Genomic DNA, 23223 nt, shown 5'->3' with positions numbered 1-23223 from the left:
TAAGTCAATAATGAACGCATCACCCTCACAAACAAATACAGTGGTACTTCAGGTTAAGAACTTAATTAATTCTGGAGGTCCGTTCTTAACCTGAAACTGTTCTTAACCTGAGGTACCACTTTAGCTAATGGGGCCTCCCGCTGCCGCCGTGCAATTTCTGTTCTCATCCTGAAGCAAAGTTGTTAACCCGAGGTACTATTTCTGAGTTAGCGGAGTCTGTAACCTGAAGCACTGAAGTACCACTGTATAAAATAATTATCTTCTGTTATCACAGTAACAGGAAAAAAGGTTAGCTTCTAATGCTTTTTAATGTACAGTGGTTCAGGTTACAGACACTTCAGGTTACAGACTCTGCTAACCCAGAAAGAGTACCTCGGGTTAAGAACTTTGCTTCAGGATGAGAACAGAAATTGCGTGGCGGTGGCACAGTGGAAGCAAGAGGCCCCATTAGCTAAAGGTACCTCAGGTTAAGAACAGACCTCTGGAACAAATTAAGTTCTTAACTTAATGCATGCTTGAAAATGTAAATTAAAAACAGTGCACGTTATAATACTTTGTACACTAAAGCGCACTGGAGAAATTATTAATACTAAAAATTACGTGATATAATTGTAGGTAGCCAAAATAAATCTACCCAGCACAACTATTATGTATCTTTGGTTCTTTCAACAGGGATATTCTTACACGAGATGAACCTTACCGCAACATTGAAGAATGAAGAACAACCACATAAAAAGCCTGTTAAGTGCTTTCATCCACTTGACGAAACTTTCATGGTTTTCCATTGACCAATAACCTCCTCCCCAAGCCACATTACAAATTGCTCTTGAAACCAGCCTGTGTTTCAAAAGTTGCTCAAGTGTGCTGTGTCAGTCAGACTACAAAAGTCCAAAGACCCACTGAGTGCATCAAATCAGTCAAATTATTCTCTAGCTGACTGGTTTTCCATTAGTGGTCCCCCCTAAAACTGGATCTCATTCTTCCCATACTCCACTGGTTTTAACCAGCTCCTGCATGCAGTTGACATCTTGGCCTAGCACAATAGCCAAGCACTACAGCAGATGAAAGCACGTTTCCAGCAGCCAACGTATTCCTCTCCCTTGATTAAATTTTGAACTGGTTCTAATTTTAGAATGTCAAACTGCACAATTCCATAAGCCTCAGATGCTGAATCTCTTTTTAAATTATATGAATGTCAGTGTAAACAGCAATAATCCCATTACAGGACCACTCCCATTTCTACTTATAGGATTCACAAATGATTAGTGGGGCAGGATAAAAGACACAAGTTACTGTTGAACAAACAATCTGAAATTTAAGAACATAATAGATTCCCTATGGGTTCCACCTACCACGTTATCATGTCTCTAACAGTGCCCATAATCTCTATAAGCCTGAGAAGGATTTGTTGTCAAATAGGGAGGAATAAGAATGTAAAGAGTTTCCAGGGCTGGATAGTTAATTCGTAAGGTTGCGCCTGCAGAATTATAAAGAAGCTTCATAGCAGATAAATAAAAAGTCACATTCCTCCATAGTGTACTATCCTACCAAAGTAATGAAATGCTTAGCCCAAATGTTACTGAACGTAGTAAATTCTGCTTTTTAGATATGCAGTCTCATTTCTGATTTTATTGTAAAACTTATGCTTCAGTGCTAAACAAAATGAAAAACCTTGGCTCTAACAGCATTTTCCCCTCAGCAATGATATGTCCGGTATCAGTACCATCTTCCTCATGTAGCACAAAGAAAGAAACAAAAAACATCAGCAATTATTGGCACCCACAATATAATATATACAGCTTCCATTTACCTTGGTTCACACAAGAAGTCTGTATTTTCACCCTCTGCTCTCCAGACCAGCCACTCCCTGAAGGATGGATGGCAGAACATTCGTGTTTTGTCTCGCCTTTTTATCAAAAAGCCTGAAAGGGACTCCATCCTCTGATGGAACTCTTCCCAGTCCTGTTCACCGTATATCTGGCCAGCATTGATGGCCTGGAAAATCTGGTCATCTGTCATTGGGTGAAGTGACGCCAGAGCCACATTCAGCACTGGCAGAGCCCTTTCAAATGATGAGTTCGTCATGAACTTCATGTTGCACTGAAGCAAATAGAGCTCAGAAAGCGAGACCGGAACTACCTTGTAGCTTGCACTTTTGATCACTAGGTGACCCTTCTGAAAGAGATCCAGGGTCAATTTCAAGTAGAGATAGGATCCCATGCTCCTCATGATCAGATGGTTGCTCACTTTCCCAATTATAGCTGCATCAGCTTTTCCATTCAGAGATATATTGTTTACAATATCCTGGCTGGCACTGATCCTGTACTGAATGTACGCATTCAAATCAGCCTGTATTTCTTTATTTTCAGGGAAATCATCCAGGGAGATTGTAAAGAAAGGATATGAGCTGATTATTTCCTGTATCATAACAGAAGAGAGAGAGAAGCACTTTACAGTACAAATGACATGGGCGTACAGATGAAATTTGAGTTTGCAGGAACATCACATTAAAGGTGGATCAAGCTGGACTAAGAGCCAGCATGAATGAAACCTTGGTATAGATAGGTATTTACCGAATGAACAACGTAACTATTTGGTCTAGATAAAGGTAGTAAAACTGCTTCTGGAGAGTTTTGTTTCAGATTATAACCCGGGGTGAGGGGTGGAATTGCCCAGCTGAATGCTTAGTGTGTGTGTGTGTGTGTGTGTGTGTGTGTGTGTGTAGAACAAATCCCCTCTACATACAAAATTAGTGCATCAGGAGGGGAAAAGCTAGCCTAGAGCTTTCCTCCTTGACATCTGGTTTTCTATGTGCAGATAATATTTGTAATACGCAACATTCAACCATACAGTCCCCTACCTGTGCTCTGAAGTAACAGACTTTCACTTAGAAGGACTTTATGGTCATTACTGAATTCGTCCAGACACAGCAAAACGTTTTCTAAAATGTTGGTCAAGTGTCTGGCCACCCACAGATTAAAAAAGAGAGGGGCAGGACAAACAGGGAAATAACCCTTTGGTTATTTACACAAGTAAATAAGTCTGACCTGGCGGCTTTTATAGGGGACAGAGAGCGTAAGATGAACTGCTCTGGATACTCTCTGTTTTGTTCCCTCCTTTTGCCAGAGCTGAGAAGTAGGGTAGAGACTGAAATGCTGCCGCCAGTCTGGGCCTGGTGGATCTTGACACCAAGTTGTGTTGGCTGACAGTGGTTTAAAAGAGTTTACTGTTGTGGCTGTGCACTTTTACACCACACATATAGTAGAGCTGCCGCAGGTCTTTAGAGGAGCCTCAGATTACTACTACTTACCTGCCCCCACCCCAACAAAAATGTTTTACCCCTGCGCCTGTCTAAGCCACAGCACATTCTCCAGACTATTCTTTCCAATTAAAATTAAAGCATAAACAACTCCTTGAGACTCTTTCTCCTCAATGCAGCATTATTTCAGAACAACGTTTGCAGCTATAAGTTTTCAAAACATTACCTGGAAGTTCGTTCTTACAGTCACAATCAGTTTTAGCCAGGGAGGAAATTTAGAAATAATATTTGTGATGAATGAAGAAACCGTGTCCCCATAATCAGGTTTATGAAATTCAGCCTCATTTAGGCCATCTATCAAAATGATATATTCCTCTTCTGGAATTTTCTGTTCTGAAAGGCAAGACGTTGAAATACCAATGAAGTATACATCACACACACACACAGCCCCACTTTGTATTTATAAAGTGGTTTACAGGAATTGAATAGATAAACATAACCTTTCACTTTGTAATTTGCTTTGGATAAGTTTTTGTGAAAAGATGACTAAATGCAATATTGCTAATAATGGTGTTAATAATGACCCCTGCATTATCCTGAGAAAAATAAGGATAATAATGAAGACTAAGACTAACAACAAAAGCAGGAAAGTAGTGAACAATCTGATTGTGTAAAAAAATTTGCAGCAGGAAGGTTTAAATCCAGGTTTCCAGACCCATAATTGCTACCAAATGTCTAGTTTCACCTAATAAGTATTCTGAAATGCATGGATAGCAACTGCAGTTCATTATTTCTAAATAGATGCTACACTGCTGAAGTCACAGCTTGTGTAGAGCTGTTTATGTTGTTACTGAGCAAACAACATTTGCCATCACAGCTTCCATTAAAAGTTCCATTTTTGCAAATGGATTCACATTGCTTCATGAATAATTAATATATCGTATTATAGAATGCACTACAGATGACTTGTAAGTATATCAGTAAATGTGTACGATTATAACCTAATAATTTTTATTTTATTTTTTAAAAAATGGAGCAGTTCATTATTTATTTAAGGAAACTACTTCAATAGCTTAGCTTTTTCTAAGTGTGCTTTTCATCATACATATAAAATACAGTTGGATTAGCACTAGTTTGCAATATTTTATTTTGTTGGATGGCTTTGATACCTTATTTAAAACAAAACGGCAAAACACACACTGGTCTGCAAGCTAACTACTGCTAGGCACATCTAAAACACAAATCTTGTCTTGTAATTGAAGTCACTGTCATATTTTTTTTTGGCCTACCTTTCCTAAGATTTGCAAGTGGTTCCAGCACTCCTCTTCTGAATGCTGCTACTGGATCTTGAACGCAGGACCTAAGGCTAAGCATACTTTGTAGATGTGGTTCCCTTATCAAAAGTTCTCTGTATGCTGTTAACTGATGGGACCGGCAAAGAAGAGCAGCGATACTATGCACAAATTCTGGGACAAGGCATGTATAAGTGTTGTCAGCTTGACAGTAGTGATAGGCAACAACCTTTTTCAAAAAGAAAAAAGAAACGTTTAGTATTTATAGTAGATGCTTCCAGTTACATGAGTAAAAATAATGGGATCTATTGAATCATTGTAGATTTAGAGCAGGTATGGGAACATCTGTGTGGCATAGTGGTTAAAGTGTTGGACTAGAACCCAGGAGACCAGGGTTTGAATTCCCACTCCTCCATGAAGATCACTGGGCCAGTCACTCACTCACCCTAACCTACCTCACAGGGTTGTTGTGAGGATAAGATGGGAAGGAGGGAAACTATATAAGCCACCTTGAGCTCGCTGGTGGAAATATATATGAGAAAAGAATTGTTTTTTTAAAAAAAAATGTTGACAGACTGCAATTCCCATCATTCCTGACCAATGACCATGCCAAACTGGGCTGATGGAAGCTGGGAGTCCAACAACATCTGGAAGGCACCAGGTTCCTCACACCTGAAAGGTAAAGGGACCCCTGACCATTAGGTCCAGTTGTGGCCAACTCTAGGGTTGCGGTGCTCATCTTGCTTTATTGGCTGAGGGAGCCGGCGTACAGCTTCCGGGTCATGTGGCCAACATGACTAAACCGCTTCTAGCGAACTAGAGCAGCGCACAGAAACGCCATTTACCTTCCCGCCAGAGCGGTACCTATTTATCTACTTTCACTTTGACGTGCTTTCGAACTGCTAGGTTGGCAGGAGCTGGGACCAAGCAATGGGAGCTCACCCCGTTGCAGGGATTCGAACCACCAACCTTCTGATCGGCAAGCCCAAGAGGCTCTGTGGTTAAACCCACAGCGCCACCTGCATCCCCTTCTCACACCTGTACTAGAGCACAAAACTCAGGAGATGCTAAGACTCGGTTGTGTCAGTCAGGGCTGACACTGGTGAAGACGTAATGAAAACTTCAAAATGGAGAAGGGAAGAATTGGAAAAATTCACTACTGGAGAAAGAGAGAGAGAAGCAAAAGGAGAGTATGTTCCCTTTGTAGCTTCTGATATGCAAACCATAGTTTACAGAGAACCTCTCTATCCTTACAAGGTATATTATACCTTCCCAAATATATCTCCCAGCACCAAACAACGAATTCTGGAAATAGGTAAACACAGATGTACAAATCCTGTAATTCACATAAATATATCCCTCCCTCATCAATAACCATATCACTCTGCCATATGCAAAGACTGCTGCATATGGCCAAAACTGGTGACTGTCCTTTGACAAACACAATGCTAAAAGACCTTAGAAGACCCAGCAGTTCCAAGGCAGACCAATGTGGTACCTCGGGTTAAGAACTTAATTCGTTCTGGAGGTCTGTTCTTAACCTGAAACTGTTCTTAACCTGAAGCACCACTTTAGCTAATGGGACCTCCTGCTGCCGCTGCGCCACCACTGCATGATTTCTGTTCTCATCCTGAAGCAAAGTTCTTAACCCGAGGTAATATTTCTGGGTTACCAGAGTCTGTAACCTGAAGCGCCTGTAACCTGAGGTACCACTGTACTGGCCTCAACAGAAAGGATTCCAGCCAACATGGCAACAAAACCAGAAAGTTCAAGTCCATTTGTTAAACACAGGATGCTACAACAGTGCTGCCTGCTCTTCTAAAATATATATTTCTTTAATTTTTTTAAAAAACCAAACCAAACCAGAATTTGTCCCCCCTTGCTCCTTTTCTTTCTTTCTAGCAGATTCCCAGACTGTCTGGCTATATGGTATAAACCAACTATGAGTTCTAGATCTGGAATGTTGACAAGTTACAGATCTGTATTTTATTTTATAATGCACTAGAGATAACTATCATGTTCCTCCTCTTGTAAAAGTTAAGTGCACTGATGAATGGGACATCAGGCTTAATTTTGGCAAACTCTGAGCATATGCAGAAGTATGCACCATCAAGCTCTGTGCAGCTTAATATTCAGTAAGGATGCATAATCTTAAAGTGGTTAGCGCTGACTTAATACATCTTTATTCTATCATTTTCTAAAAATAATAACTGCTTTGATGACGACAACAATATTAGGACAGTTCTTACATAAAGACTGTACCAAGTAATACTTCAATACCAAAGCAAATCCTCTGCTATTTACAACACTCGGCAAGGCTTTCCTTCTTTCACAATCCTTCCTGCAAAAATAAATGCATTAGAATGTCCCTAGTGCAATTTGCTGATAATTCCAGCTTATATAACCGTTAGATACATCAGTGACGAAAACACTGTAAGCTGCCTAGATCAAATGTTTGATCCCACTCCCTCCTCCTTGATACATGCGCTGCAGGGAGGTACGTTAAATAAACGAGCTGATGGGGGCAGTCATTTCCTTTGGAATTAGAGATCGCCATCTGCCAAAGTCGGACAGGGAAAAAAATATTCTCAAAATTCAAGTAAAACTGCATCTTTGCCCTTATGCAATTGGGATAAAAAAGGGAAATAAAAAGTGGCAAACAGAAATAAATCACCACAGATGATGCAATGAGTACTTCCTCACTGGCAATGTGTAGATCACTGAAGTGAACTGTACCATTTAATAAAAGCTGAGAAAAAGAAATTAGAGGCACAGAAGCCTGGCCGCTTACACAGTGCTTCTAAATATTCTGAATTCTTGTAAGGGGATCAATATACAGGTAGAATGTGTGTGATTTGGATTATGATTAAGAGCTGTTAAATAATAAGGATGTTACCTTTGACGCAAGACGTCTAACAGATTCTGCCATTTGGTTCGGGTGTTCCTGAGCTGGGGGGCAGCTGAATGTTTTGCTTGTACTGGTACCCGCCGAGGCAACAGAAGCGGGTATTTGGCTGAGAGGAATCTCTTGAGAGGGGTCGCTGCCTGTGAGGAAAGAGACCAGCAGACACCAGAGTTATAACCAGCAGTGATCCATTTTGTGGTATAAATTATGTATCTGCAATGTTGGTGATGTTTAGTCTTCCAGGGCAAGTTAAAACACTGTTTGAAATCCCACAGCCTGCCTGCATGTGTTACCAGTTATGACTTCATCCATGTAGCTGCACATGCTCATCACTTTGAAGATCTGCTCGGCTAATTTAGAGATGCCGTAACAGCAAATGCCCAAATCAAAAACAGAAGAAAAACATTTAAAATTCCTTTGTAGTAACAAACACGCCCTTCCAAATGTACCCCAAGGCTATATTTCGTTTCATGGGCCTATGGTAACGAAATGCTAGCATGGAATGACAGATATATTTGTTTTGAGTAGGTCAGCATCTCCAAAGGGTTTGGTTGGGGTGAAAGCACCACAGACTCATAGAATTGTAGAGCTGGAAGGGCACAAACACAAATTCCTTCCCAATTTCCGTACAGTAAGGCTATTAATTTTGAGAATGGGCACACACCTGTGCGATAAAATGGAACTCATGGAAGAGGACTTGGGGGGGAAAGCCGTTGGGCAACAAAGCAACAGAGTGTGAGTATGTGGGCGAAAAACAAGCTGTGTAAGTTAAATACATACTTACTGCCAGCACTGAAGTCAATATAAACATGGAGAATTCAGCAGGGGTAGCCAACACTGTCCTCCAGGTCCATGCTCGCCACCATGACCAATGGCTGGGGGGTTGGGAGTTGTACTCCAGCAGCATATGGAGGACACCATATTGGCTACCCCTGTATTAAGCCACAGCAGCAAATAAAAAAACCCCCAAAACTTTAAATGCAGCTGATTTTTAACCACACACCAAGTATCTGTTGAAACATGAAGTTCTCTGCAATTATTAGTAGAGTTTACTTATAGACTGCTTTGTCCCAAAGGGGTGAACATATTGAAACCATATGCACAACAGAGTAAAATAAAATGCAAATCAGCAAACAGAATAATGTAAGACAGCAAAATTTAACAACGGTGGGACCTTCCCAAGATAGAGGGTTAAATGGTGCTCTTCTCAACCCTACATCTAACGCACTTCGAAAGATGCCTTAGCGCCAAAACTAAAGGAGCCTGATGGATCTTCTGAAGGGTATTCATTCCATAACATTGGCAGCGCTACCACCAAGGAGGCCCTGTCCTTTACACCTCCAATAGGCCCCTTGTAGGAACTGTGCTACCAAGCAGCTCATTTCCACAGTCTACTAAGAGAGCAACTTGGGAGTGGGGAAGAGGTGCTACCAATGTTAAGAATAGCTAATGCAACTTATTTGTCCCACAAAGATGGCAGTTCGTGTAGCACATATGCATGCAAATACAGTGGTGTTTACACTTTTCTGAATTAGCAAAAATAATCTACAAAAATTGTTTTTAAACCTACTTTTGGGAGAAGAATTAGAGCTGGTGGAAGCAATCTGCCTCATGCGACTTCCATGACAGCTAAGTGCCACAAGCTTTGAAATAATAGCAGTCTTCCCAAATCCCACATTTCCAACAACAACAGCTCCCCTGGTTTCTGCCTGCTCTTTATTATTCTTCAACTTTTCCTCTATTGCCTGAAACAGCCAGTCTCTTCCGACAAACACAGAGTCCGTTGTTATGCTTGGCACTTCAAACAATAGTGGCTTAAGCAGAATGTCTTGAGGCTTATAGGGGACAAAACGTGCTGAGAGAAAGGAAAAAACTTGTTAGAAGGCAATATTTTAAGCAATGAAAGATCAATTTAAGGCAAAAGTACTCAAACTTTAGAAAATGCAACTAATCTGTTTTTGAACAATTTATTGTAAACAAAGCCTTGAATCATAAGTACATCAGAGCAGAAGCGCACAGCTGATTTCATAAAGTCAGCTTCTAAACTTTAAATGGCTTCCATTCAAGATTCATACACAGCAAGAGTGTGGGCTACTAAAAAGAAAAATCTGCATAAGTACATATTTTTAGAGCCTCAAAATCTGAGATAATAAAGGTAAGCCTGTGGAGGCATCCTATAAGACACAGCCAGATTCCAAAGTAAAGTCCTGGGGAAATGTTGATTCTAAAAAAACCAAAAGGCAAGCAAGAAAGTTAAGGCAATTGCAAGGCACCCTACCTTATACCATGTCCCACTTGAGCAGAACGTTAAATGCTCTGAGTGGAATTATTTATTCTCTGCTTCCAAATCTGTAGGACTTGCTGGGTAAGGTGAAGGGGAAGAGCTGTCTCCTTCCCCACCCTAAATGTCCTGGGGCTGCCACTGTCCCCAAAGGCATCACACCGTACTCTGGAGACACTTTGATCAAGGCTGATCAGACATAATGGTTCTGTGAGCCCTGGGAGAGAGGCTGTATCTCACCAGTAGAGCATCTGTTCTGCATGCAGAAGGCCCCAGATTCAATCCACATCTCCAAGTAGTGGATTGAGTATGTCCCTTATCTGCAACCTTGGGAAGCCACTGGCAATCTGTGTTGAAAACAATGAGCTAGATGAACCAATGGGCTCCACATCTCTGGAGAGCTGCTGCTGGTCAAGTATATTTGCTAATTAAGGAACTCTTCAAAGTGTTCTATAAAGGCAGACAAGCCTCTAATCTCCACTAAGCAAGTACCAAAACAAAACACTTGCATCTTCCACTAGAATAATGCCATCTCCAGAGCAGGTCAACACAACATTAGCTATTTATTTCATAGAATCCTAGAGTTGGAAGGGAACCACAAGGCTTATCTAGACCAATCTTTTGCTCAATGTGGGGCTTGAGTCCATGAGTCTTGTGCTTTACCGATACCTTTTATTTCTTGCTGAACTCTCCCTCCAGCAGTATTGTGCCACGGTAAGCGAATTGAGGTCCTCAATGGTGTATTCCTCTGACCATCCAAATAGCTCAGGTCTTCTAGCTTGGTGGAGCTTGTTGCTGTAACAACAAAGAACCTTGTCAGGTGGATGGGCTGCAGGAGGTTCAATATGTCTCAAAACAGTAGCCAGTCACAGCTGAGTAACATGGAACAATGCAGAGGTGCATAGCAGAAGGTGTACCTCTACAAAGCAAACTGTGGTGAACTTAAAATGCTCTGCTGAACTCACTGGAGACAGAATGTGGTACAAACATAGAGTTTTTCCTTTGCAATGCCGCACTAGATCTTACTGCAGCCCCATCACTTTAAAAAACACAGCATTGAGCTGCCATAAGCTTCAAGTTAGTTAAAAATTAATTTACTTTATCCTCTCTTTTGGATGTGTTAATCACTACACACTATGGCCATAAAATGCTAATGATTGATTATGCTTCATGTGAATATTCCCCCCCATTGTTAAACATTGAAAAGATCAACTTTCCAGGACACTTTCCAGTGTTTCTTAGAAATTCTTATATTAACGAAAACATTATGCAGTGGAAAATAACTCAGTGCATAGAAACAACCCTAAAGTGTTTGTGATTTTGTATTTCAAAAGAAAGACAATTTTTTGAAATATCCTCCCTTCACCATAAACTGCCTGTCTCAAGGTTCCAGTCCTCCAATTAATTGTGCTCCTTTGTGATGTATATATATATTATATATGGGCAACATTCAGAAGGATTTAAAACTGTTGATTTACTGTTGGGTAGTAGATAAGAGAGGACAAGGGTCACGATGAATTTTTATGACCAGTTTGGCAGCCAATTTATTTATTAAAGCTTCAATATTTCCATGTCGAAACACAGCAAGGTAGCTAGCATGAATCTTCTGCCCCAATGATTTCATTCAGAGTTATTGGCAACCCAAATCTTGCAAGCAGACACTGTCCAAATCTTGGAAGGAGACAAGCAGGCACTTTGTGCAGTATTTCACAGCATCCAGAACATCAACAATCACCCATTAATGGCAGGATTCTCAGCCTCCCTTTTTGCAAAGATATATACATGACTAGCCATAAAAGCATTTAAGAGGCTGTGAAATGTACTGAAAAATAAATCGGTCATCTCCAGAATGCATTAACAAGCGACACAGAAAGAGAGCTGAAGTTAGAAACAGTAGTCCTAATACAAAACTGATGTGTAGAAGAAAACCGTACTATAGCCAGGAGTTTTGCTGATGTTTTTAGAGGCATGATCTGCATTTTAAACTAAAAAGTGGCTTGTCTCTTCAGTCCTGTGAGCTTATGCAATGGACACATAGAAGAAACCTATTGATATATTTATTATAACCAATCAGGAAAATCTCCCCAACATAACCCACCAAAATGCAAGGAAATAGGGGCTGAAATTCGTGTGTGTGTGTGTGTGTGTAAAAATACCATACTTTTACAATACCTGGAAAGGGCTGCAGAACTGTCTACATTACTTTAGCTTGTTTTGAGAACATGTGTACTGAAATGGGGTTTTTCTCCCATTTAGGCCTTTTCCATGCACCCTACCACTCCACATGTTGTTGTTGTTTAGTCGTTTAGTCGTGTCCGACTCTTCGTGACCCCATGGACCAGAACACGCCAGGCACCCCTGTCCTCCACTACCTCCCGCAGTTTGGTCAAACCCATGCTGGTAACCTCGAAAACACTATCCAACCATCTTGTCCTCTGTCGCCCCCTTCTCCTTGTGCCCTCCATCTTTCCCAGCATCAGTGTCTTCTCCAGGGAGTCTTCTCTTCTCATGAGGTGGCCAAAGTACTGGAGCCTCAGCTTCACGATCTGTCCTTCCAGTGAGCACTCAGGGCTGATTTCCTTAAGAATGGATGCGTTTGATCTTCTTGCAGTCCATGGGACTCTCAAGAGTCTTCTCCAGCACCATAATTCAAAAGCATCAATTCTTCGGCGATCAGCCTTCTTTATGGTCCAGCTCTCACTTCCATACATCACTACTGGGAAAACCATGGCTTTAACTATACGGACCTTTGTTGGCAAGGTGACATCTCTACTTCTCAAGATGCTGTCTAGGCCTGTCATTGCCCTTCTCCCAAGAAGCAGGCGTCTTTTAATTTCGTGGCTGCTGTCACCATCTGCAGTGATCATGGAGCCCAAGAAAGTAAAATCTCTCACTACCTCCATTTCTTCCCCTTCTATTTGCCAGGAGGTGATGGGACCAGTGGCCATGATCTTCGTTTTTTTGATGTTGAGCTTCAGACCATATTTTGCGCTCTCCTCTTTCACCCTCATTAAAAGGTTCTTTAATTCCTCCTCACTTTCTGCCATCAAGGTTGTGTCATCTGCATATCTGAGGTTGTTGATATTTCTTCCAGCAATCTTAATTCCAGCTTGGGATGCATCCAGCCCAGCCTTTCGCATTATGTATTCTGCATATAAATTAAATAAGCAGGGAGACAAAATACAGCCTTGTCGTACTCCTTTCCCAATTTTGAACCAATCAGTTGTTCCCTATCCAGTTCTAACTGTAGCTTCTTGTCCCACATAGAGATTTCTCAGGAGACAGATGAGGTGATCAGGCACTCCCATTTCTTTAAGAACTTGCCATAGTTTGCTGTGGTCGACACAGTCAAAGGCTTTTGCATAGTCAATGAAGCAGAAGTAGATGTCTTTCTGGAACTCTCTAGCTTTCTCCATAATCCAGCGCATGTTTGCAATTTGGTCTCTGGTTCCTCTGCCTCTTCTAAATCCAGCTTGCACTTCTGGGAGTTCTCGATCCACATACTGCTTGAGCCTTCCTTGTAGAATTTTAAGCATAACCTTGCTAGCGTGTGAAATGAGTGCAATTGTGCGGTAGTTGGAGCATTCTTTGGCACTGCCCTTCTTTGGGATTGGGATGTAGACTGATCTTCTCCAATCTTCTGGCCACTGCTGAGTTTTCCAAATTTGCTGGCATACTGAATGTAGCACCTTAACAGCATCATCTTTTAAAATTTTAAATAGTTCAGCTGGAATACCATCACTTCCACTGGCCTTGTTATTTGCAGTGCTTTCTAAGGCCCATTTGACTTCACTTTCCAGGATGTCTGGCTCAAGGTCAGCAGCCACACTACCTGGGGTGTACGAGACATCCATATCTTCCTGATATAATTCCTCTGTGTATTCTTGCCACCTCTTCTTGATGTCCTCTGCTTCTGTTAGGTCCTTACCACTTTTGTCCTTTATTATGGTAATCTTTGTACGAAATGTTCCTTTCATATCTCCAATTTTCTTGAACAGATCTCTGGTTCTTCCCATTCTGTTGTTTTCCTCTATTTGTTTGCATTGCTCGTTTAAGAAGGCCTTCTTGTCTCTCCTTGCTATTCTTTGGAAATCTGCATTCAATTTCCTGTATCTTTCACTATCTCCCTCGCATTTTGATTGCCTTCTCTCCTCCGCTATTTGTAAGGCCTCGTTGGACAGCCACTTTGCTTTCTTGCATTTCCTTTTCATTGGGATGGTTTCCGTTGCTGCCTCCTGTACAATGTTACGAGCCTCCATCCATAGTTCTTCAGGCACTCTGTCTACCAAATCTAAATCCTTAAACCTGTTCCTCACTTCCACTGTGTATTCATAAGGGATTTGACTTAGATTGTATCTTACCGGCCCAGTGGTTTTTCCTACTTTCTTCAGTTTAAGCTTGAATTTTGCTATAAGAAGCTGATGATCTGAGCCACAGTCAGCTCCAGGTCTTGTTTTTGCTGACTGTATAGAGCTTCTCCATCTTTGGCTGCAGAGAATATAATCAATCTGATTTCGATGCTGCCCATCTGGTGATGTCCATGTGTAGAGTCGTCTCTTGTGTTGTTGGAAAAGCGTGTTTGTGATGACCAGCTTGTTCTCTTGACAGAACTCTATTAGCCTTTGCCCTGCTTCGTTTTGATTTCCAAGGCCAAACTTGCCAGTTGTTCCTTTTATCTCTTGCCTCCCTACTTTAGCATTCCAATCCCCTATAATGAGAAGAACATCCTTCTTTGGTGTCACTTCTATAAGGTGTTGTAAGTCTTCATAGAATTGGTCAATTTCAGTTTCTTCAGCACCAGTGGTTGGTGCATACACTTGGATTACTGTGATGTTAAAAGGTCTGCCTTGGATTCGTATCGAGATCATTCTATCATTTTTGAGATTGCATCCCAGTACAGCTTTCGCCACTCTTTTGTTGACTATGAGGGCCACTACATTTCTTTTACAGGTTTCTTGTCCACAGTAGTAGATGTGATGGTCATCCGAACTGAATTCACCCATTCCCGTCCATTTTAGTTCACTGATGCCCAGGATGTCAATATTTATTCTTGCCATCTCATTTTTGACCACCTCCAACTTACCCAGGTTCATGGTTCTTACATTCCAGGTTCCTATGCAATATTTTTCTTTACAGCATTGGACTTTCCTTTCGCTTCCAGGCATATCCGCAACTGAGCGTCCTTTCGGCTTTGTCCCAGCCGCTTCATCAGCTCTGGATCTACTTGTACTTGCCCTCCGCTCTTCCCCAGTAGCATGTTGGACGCCTTCCGACCTGAGGGGCTCATCTTCCAGCGTCATAACTTTTATATGCCTGTTGTATTTGTCCATGTTGTTTTCTTGGCAAGGATACTGGAGTGGTTTGCCGGTTCCTCCTCCAGGTGGATCACGTTTGGTCCAAACTCTCCACTATGACCTGTTCATCTTGTGTGCCCTGCTTGGCGTAGTTCATAGCTTCTCTGAGTTCTTCAAGCCCCTTCGCCACGGCAAGGCAGTGATCCATGAAGGGGACCACTCCACATACCTGGCAGATTTCCACTAAAACTGACACCCAAATGGATTTTGTTTACTTTGTTAATACGTTAGTATGGCTTCACTCCCTTGATGAAATTTAAAAGGGAAGTTCATCATCTTCTAGAAGAGAACAATATGCTACTGCATCTCAAATTTTGTTTCTTAAAAATGTGTCCGATATAAAACCAGAAGCAAAAGTTCATGAACTGAAGAGACCTTCCACAATTGTATGGACACGGGGCTCTCTGCATTCTAGTATGACTACCTTAACACAAAGTCTGGGTTCTTATGGCAAGGGCAAATTCCAGCATCCAGCCATTAGCAAATATTTAACTGAACTGAGTGATCTTCTAAATCTAGAGAAGATCCCCCCCCCAAAAAAAAAACCCCACACACATTATTCTTTTTATTACGATATTTGCCCTTTTGAGTCAAATCAGTCATTTTGATCAACGTTCTGAAGATTTATATACTGCTTGATTGTAACAAAAACCAGACAAACCTCAAAGCAGTTTACAAAAAGAATAAAATGAATGTTAAAAAAAACCAACAATTAAAATTAGTGATAAGCTGGTCACTGATTAAAATACACGTTAAAAATTTACGTATCTGGATAGGCTTATCTGAATAAAAATGTTTTTAACAGGCACCAATAACAGTACAGAAAGCGCCTGTCTGATGTCAACAGGAAGGGAGTTCCAAAGTGTAGCTGCTGCAATGCTAACAGATTGATTTCTTACAAATGTGGAACGAGTATTATGTTGCATCTGTAACAGTACCAGTTCCGCAGCTTGAAGTGCTTCAGTGAGCACATATTGGGTAAGGCAATCTCACAGGTAAACTGATCCCAAGTGGTTAGGGCTTTATATACTAATATTTCATATAAGTGTACACATATTGTACACCTGTAGGCAATTGCACATGAACATAGCAATTCCCTTGATCACTGAGGTGCCATTGAAGGAGAATGCCATGATCACAGGACTAAGTTTCACCCGTCTCAATATCCACCCAGATCTCATTTGCATTGGAAAAAGGGGGTGGTTCAGTTTAAATAACAACCAGTTGAGCCTCCACAAGTAATTCCTCCCATCCAAAAATAGAAATGGAGTGAAAACTCCCTAAATATACTGAAGAAGAAAAACAGAAGTCACTCAGAAGAAGAAAGCTAAGTAGACAGGTAGTTGTCTTTTCTCTCAAGGTATTTGCAGACAGGGACAAATCTCTCTACTCAATAGGATAGCCAGCAGAACTTGGTCTCTGACTAAAGAGTTCTAGAAAGTTATACATATGCTTTGTGCAGAGACCCAAGTGCAGGACTGCACAGGGACTACGAAGAATAACTAAAAATCAGCACCTTCCATACAGCAGATAATTCGTTTGGGTTATTAATAATGGTCTTACTACCAAAGATCCATAGAGAGCTTTTCCAGATTTTTTCCTGCCACATAAGAATGAGTGTCTATGGAATATGGCTGTGCAAATATCATGGGGCTCTGAATGGACTGTGTTCATCAAAGCAGTAGCAACACAACATAATCCCTATGGGTTATGTTCAATGCTATGGTGAAAGTTCCATCAGCACAAGGATTTCTCCATGCACAATGGAATGTTCTCCCCGTCTCTCCCCCCCCCCCCCATGCACCCAACCCCCTGGAACAGATTTGGAGATGGTGTCAGATGTGTGTGGAAGACAAGGAGTGAAATCCCATTGTACTGGCTCAAGTATTTAGTTGGACACTGCCCCATGTCTGCATCATTGTATATGCATTTAAAAGCTTAATATAGAGGCTGAGTGCTTCCTGCTATAATCCTTCAAGTCGATGGACTTATATAGCTCTTTACATAAAAAAGCAATGAGCACAAAGAACACTACACTGTCTCTGCACAGCAACATCCCAATCGCTTCGCAGACCTTTGTGCTTCAACTGCTTCTAAAAATTACTTCTGTTAAATTTCATGCACTCCCCTTAACCAGTGCTGGCTCTCTAGCTTGCATTTCCATTACGTGGCGATCAGACACAATTTGATGGGAACTGGTCCATACAAGAAAGAGTGCCACAGGAAAAGTATATATTTTTAAAAAGGGCTGGAGCACACACAACACCTGCTCCCTTTGGTTGCTCCTTACCTGCAACGGAATTGGGCCGAGGCATTACTAATGAGCCAGAGCTTTGAGTATAAGTCACAGGGCCATCTCCAGAAGATGCTTCCACTTTTGGCAGACTTTCTGAAGACCCCACCGTCTCCTCTTCTGCAACTGGCGAGCAATTATCTGTTCTCCGCTCATGAATAATTCCTTGGTGTGCACCAGCTCTGAGGCTTCCGTCTTTGCTCCACTCCAAACTGGATCCACTACGGTCGTCGTTTTCAGATGAACTTGTTACTGTCGCTTAAAAACAAATGAAAAGGAAACCAATGAATTCTAATGGGAGGAATGCTAGAATAATAAACTGGTTTGCAGTGTTCTTAGACTGAAACTTCGTTCAATAAAGTGATGAGCTCCTCCTACAAGGCACACTAAATTAGTGTTTCCCGGGCTGGTTTTAGCGAGGAGACAAAAACATTCATTGGGCATCATAGTACAGCTACTACTGTTCATGTTCTTAGTTGCAACTAGGTATGTCTCTCAGAGCATGACCTCCTTGCTTTAATAATACTGACAACTTAAATAATGTAAAACGTCGTAAGGATTTTGATGAAAGCCTTGTAGTGTGCTTCTGTATGGCCAAATGATTAGCGCTGATTAAAGGCAGGGGGCAAACTTGGGACTTTTGATGCATCATGAACTAAGAGTCCCTTCTGATTTACTCATTGAGGGGAGTGGGAGGGCCAGGAAAGATTTCCACTCCAGTTTCTAATAGCGAAAAGACAGAATGTCACCAGTCCTCATTTTGGCCACTAGCCCAGACTTCTCTCTTACTTAGCTCACCGCAAATGATGAAAATCTGCCCTCACCCCCATTATGTCAACGGAGGCAGAGACAATTTCAACTAAGGCAATAAAAACTTTTTTTAAAAAAGAAAGAAAGAGAAGAATAAAAGCCTGACCCAGCAGAAAGTGCGGGTGAAGGAGAGGGAGGGAAAGGGCAGCTCTCCACTCAAAAAACCTACTGGCCCAGAATAACGTAGCAGGGATGGAAATTACAATGGAAGCCTACTTAAGTAGCATGGAATAACAAGCTATTTTCACGGTTTGGCAAAGTCTGCCAAAAACAGTTACACAAAAGATAATACTCGCCAAACTGTATACTGAATGAGCATTTAATACTCTTCATATATTTGCATGCACACATTGAGTACACACACACACACACGTACGTTAAGGGATGCTTTAGGAAATGCAGTACGTACGCCCTCCACACTTAAATCCTTCCAAATGAATGTAGAATGATTAGATCTATAAATAACTTGGGGGACTAAGGATACTTAGTAAGATACAAGTTCATTTTAATATCCATTCTATTCCCACCCCCCTTTAGATGAAGACAAATTTGCAAAGCATGTGTACAAGCTAGCTTTCAAATTAAATGCTGTCTTTCAGGATTTGCAGGGGAATGCGTGGGAGGGAGTGTTTTACTTTAAGACGAGCATGTTGCACAACAGAAAATTCTATACATTTTCACAACAGCCTTGAGAACAGAAGGTGCACAATTTCCAGATCCGTTATCATCCTAGCTAATGGGTTTCCCAGTGGTTTTCTTCCATGTGTCCTCAAGTCTTCATTTTACCCAGCTCTTTGGGGCTTGATTTCTCCTGTTCTAGTTTTCATTCCCAGTTATGAATTAATCATTCAAACCTCCACATAACACCATCATTAAACTGCAGTTATTATGAAACTTACCAGCCTTTCTTGGTCTAGAACCGAAAGCATTTCACAAATATTTCCGATGTTTGCCATCACTAGCATACCTCCTTCACCCTAACTGCTGTGGATCCATTTCCAGGCCCAATCTAAAATGTGGATCTTAAACTTCAATGCTCTTAATGGCTTGGAACCAGGTTATTTGAAATATTGCCCTTTCCTGCATATACCTCACCTGATCCCCAATATCTTTTTCAGAGGCCCTGTTCCAAATGCCCCACCAAGTGAAGTGCGTTGGGTGGCTATTAAGAAGCAGGCCTTTTTAGTAACAGCACCTCAGCCTACTTGGAGAAAGTTGTTTGGAACCATCTCTGTGGTCCTTCCAGTAACAGATGAAGGCCTTTTTTCCCACTTGGGCCCCTCAGTGTTTGGTTTGCGATTTTCTCTATATCTGTGTTGCCAACTGGAGCACAGCATAGATCCATTACTGTTGATTGAAGCTCAAATGGCCTCGGTGGCTCTTTCTCTCACTCACACCCCCCACACCAAGTTTGCCTTCTCTCCCCACACTGGAACACTGTGTCATGAACCTGTTTGCAATGATACAAAAAACTGAAAACTTTCCAGGCAGGGATCTTTGTTTACAAGGGGTGGAACACTCCCCCAAATGGTAGCATAATAAAAACACTTCCTGGTCCTTAACAAAGTTCTCTATATGCTTCACATGCATTATTTCAGTAAATCTTTAGAACAACCCTGTATGTTTAATCAGTATTGTACTCAAGGATGAGAGATAAATGTACTGCCTAAAGCAACCCAACAAATTCATGACTGTAGTGAAATGTGGACCGGAGGCTTTATGATCAATTGCTCCTGCTCTTAATCACTGCATCCCATTAGCACTGCTATTCTCTTCCCCAGGAGACTTCCCCAGCAAATATACACTGTAGTGCAGTGAAGAAACTCGGGGTTCCAGCCCTCTCCCAGCCCATGACTAAATGCCCACAGGAAAGACACAAAAGAACTACTGAGAATGACAAAATTATTTCAAGCGAAAGAGCACTTAAAAAATTTCTGGAGCATGGAGACTTTGGAATTGGAGCCAAGTACTAACAGAAATTAACACAAGAGAGTTTCAGAGCAAACTCACTGTACGCCTAGCGGCTGTATCGGCTGATGCAGAGAAGCAAGATGCAATAGAGACAGCAGTAAGTCAGTGCATTGCTAGGAGTTAAACTGCTTACCTATAATTCCACTATCCTTGCTTTCCAACGTGGAGCTTGGGCTGCTAATGGTCCCACAGGGACTACTTTTGTTGGCCGCTGTTTTGCCAGCACAGCTATTCAGAGTTGAGCAGGGGCTGTCGGTGCTTGGCGACGTGGTGCTGCTCGTCAGGGTAGAGCAGGGACTGACTCCTTGGCTAGCTATGGTGCACTAGAAAAGGAAGGAAAGGAAGGATGAATACACAGAGCACAGCGCTATCGGTCCATGGCGGAATCAATACTGAGCAGGAAATCAAACAAGCCTAAAGTTAACACAACTTTCCAAGGCTGCATCGCAAGAGGATTCATTAAGCCCCTTTCAAGAAAGAAGCAGCAGCAATAGAACAATAACAGATTATGGGCCCTAAGTATTTTAACTTGGACCTGTAAAGTTCACAGCCTTATGTGTAGAACACTGTTTGTTGAGAGGCTGCAACACAAAACCCAGGACTTGTTTGGGATAGTGATCAAATATGCTTCTCTGCAGATTTGAAAAGGAAAGGCGTGGACAAAATTTGGTTTAAAATCTTTTGTCACAGGTGGCTAGAATTCTCCTAGAATAGGTGCCTTCCTGTACTACAACGGAATGCACTGTCTCCTCTCAGCATCTCGCGAGAGTCATACAGATTATTTCCCACGTTCTTATGCCTCATAAACCAAGCAGTAAGGAATGCGCAAGCCAGAAGTGCCTATGGGACAAAAGGCATTCAGTTAAAAATACACATGTGCAAAAACAGATGGGTACAAGCGAGTGAGCCATGGCTGCTACATTACACAACAGAACGAGAGAAAATGATGTAACAAAACTCAAATCTGATTCCCAAGGCCAAAAGTAGAAAAATGATCTGCTGTGAATTTTCACAAGAGGGAGATTTTCAGCTCTTCCCTGTATATCGATCAAGCGAAAAGCCACCTCTTCAGTTTACTGTGGTGATCTTTATTGCCTAAGACAGGAGTGGGAAACATGTGGCGTTCCATATGTTATTGAACTACAACACCCATCAGCTTTGATTACTGGCCCTGCTGGGAGTTGTAGTTCAACAACATCTGCAAGGACAAGGTTCCCCTACCTTAGGAGAAAATCCAAAAGTTGTTGGATTTCAGGCAACTGCCTGAAACAGCAAGTGAAAAATAACCATTCCATGGTTTTCTCACAACCCCATGCAATGTAAAGAATTTCCTTGGAACAGTGAAGATCAAGCCAAAGCTCTTTTTCGTTCACTGCTTCCTACAAATGTGCACTGTGTACACATTTATGTAAGTGGTTTTTGTTGTCTATTAGCATGTTTGCTATTAAATATATTGAAAGCACAGCATTTGTTGGCATCTCTAGTTTTAACAGATTACTGTTTACAACTTGTTTCCACTAGCATACCATAGCTTCGCGCTTTTCTTCCACAGAGATATGGGCAGACGTTGGAATCCCTTCTCCCAGTAAAAATCCCAGTCTTGTCATCAGTTCCTGAGCCGCTGGTGAACAGCTTGATTCCTTCTCTGACTTTGTTTCTATGCAATAAAAGAAAATACTGTATGAAGGAGTACAGTGACTTGCTTTGCAAGAGTAACAACAAGTTAGAAGTAAAGAGATTCCGACTAAACATCAGAAAGAAATTTCTGACAGTAAGAGCTGTTTGGCAGTGGAACCGTCTCCCTCGGGAGGTTGTGGGCTCTCCTTCCTCGGAGGTTTTTAAGCAGAGGTTGGATGGCCATCTGTCATGGATGCTTTAGCTGAGAGTCCTGCACTGAAGGGGTTGGACTAGATGACCCTCAGGGTCCCTTCCAACTCTATGATTCTAGAAGAACAAGGCTTATTCAAGTCTGAATTCATTCTTGGGCCAATAAGAATATAGATTTCAACAGAGAAAGAAACAATGAAATGGATTATCAGGGGATCTAATACTAAAGTTTTAAAACCTATGACACAATCCTGCCACCGTGGGGCTCCTTTATGTCCCGCTGATTGCAAGGGAGACGGGTCAGCACACATTTAACTTTCTCATTGAAATCAAAGGGCCAAATGAGATGTGGCATGTGAAATGTGATCTGGTTCTCCAGTTATTTTCTTTTAAATTAAAAATTGGAGCAGGGCTGATTCGAAGATATGGGAAATGGTGCTTGAGAAACTTATGTTCACTTGGAAATCTTGAACTAAAGCATGCAGGTAACACATACTATTTGAATATGGCATGTAGGTAACACATACTATTTGAATAGGTTCTCAATTGATGGTCTGTGGACCCCAGGGGGTATGTGGAACCCACCCAGGGGGCCTGTGGCACATACTTTGCCAACAGTCTAGGACACTCTGCGAACATCACACAAGAGCACAGCGCCCCCAAACACACAAGATTGCGGCACCCAAAAATGTGTGGTTTGGGGCACCATACTCTTGCGTGGGTCAGGTGACTCTCCCAGAAGACACTCATCCTGGTTTTGAGCTGGGACATGTTGGAGGGTATAGTGGCACCATTCACATAATAAAACCTACTACAGAGATATCAACATTTTCAAAAGTAGGGGGTCCATGGCTTGGATTTGAAAAACAGGGGGTCTGGCTAATTGGGAACCAGTGGAATAGGGGATGAATATGAAAAGTGCCTAAATAATACCTGCAAAAAAACAAAAACAAAAACATTCCACATGCAAATAGCAGGATAATTTAGATAGAATAAATAGCATGGGAAGAACAGGTAAAAATTCCTCCTCCTCCAGTCCCATTTTCTACAGGGCTATATGTTTAAAAATGAAACACCTGTGATCCATTCACAAATCTCCCATATTGCATCTAGTTTGTCCCTCAATATGCTTTTCTCTGGATGATTTATGTCACAGGTATTTTCAGAAAGCTATGAAATAGTACAATCTCAGGGAAATGTCAGGGAAATGTATCAGTTCCTATACAAATGT

General features: G+C 41.6%; 1 protein-coding gene across 3 annotated transcripts in view; it reads right to left on the bottom strand.

Annotated features, from left to right (window-relative positions):
- The window catches only part of TANC1 (tetratricopeptide repeat, ankyrin repeat and coiled-coil containing 1), a 143522-nt gene that overhangs the window by 20033 nt on the left and 100266 nt on the right, over positions 1 to 23223 (bottom strand). For all 3 annotated transcript variants that reach the window (XM_081187312.1, XM_081187311.1, XM_081187313.1), the window contains 9 exons: positions 21692 to 21822; positions 20299 to 20488; positions 17382 to 17642; positions 10407 to 10532; positions 9027 to 9311; positions 7448 to 7596; positions 4549 to 4780; positions 3486 to 3652; positions 1811 to 2418 (listed from right to left, as the gene is read on the bottom strand). In XM_081187312.1, the coding sequence (XP_081043438.1) occupies positions 1811 to 2418; positions 3486 to 3652; positions 4549 to 4780; positions 7448 to 7596; positions 9027 to 9311; positions 10407 to 10532; positions 17382 to 17642; positions 20299 to 20488; positions 21692 to 21822 (2149 nt within the window). The remainder of the gene's footprint in view (positions 1 to 1810; positions 2419 to 3485; positions 3653 to 4548; positions 4781 to 7447; positions 7597 to 9026; positions 9312 to 10406; positions 10533 to 17381; positions 17643 to 20298; positions 20489 to 21691; positions 21823 to 23223) is intronic.

The sequence above is a fragment of the Podarcis bocagei genome (assembly GCF_964188305.1).
Source record: "Podarcis bocagei genome assembly, chromosome: 1".
Classification (NCBI taxonomy): Eukaryota; Metazoa; Chordata; class Lepidosauria; order Squamata; family Lacertidae; genus Podarcis; species Podarcis bocagei.
Note: the sequence above shows the minus strand (reverse complement) of the source record. Positions and strands in the feature narration are given on the sequence as shown.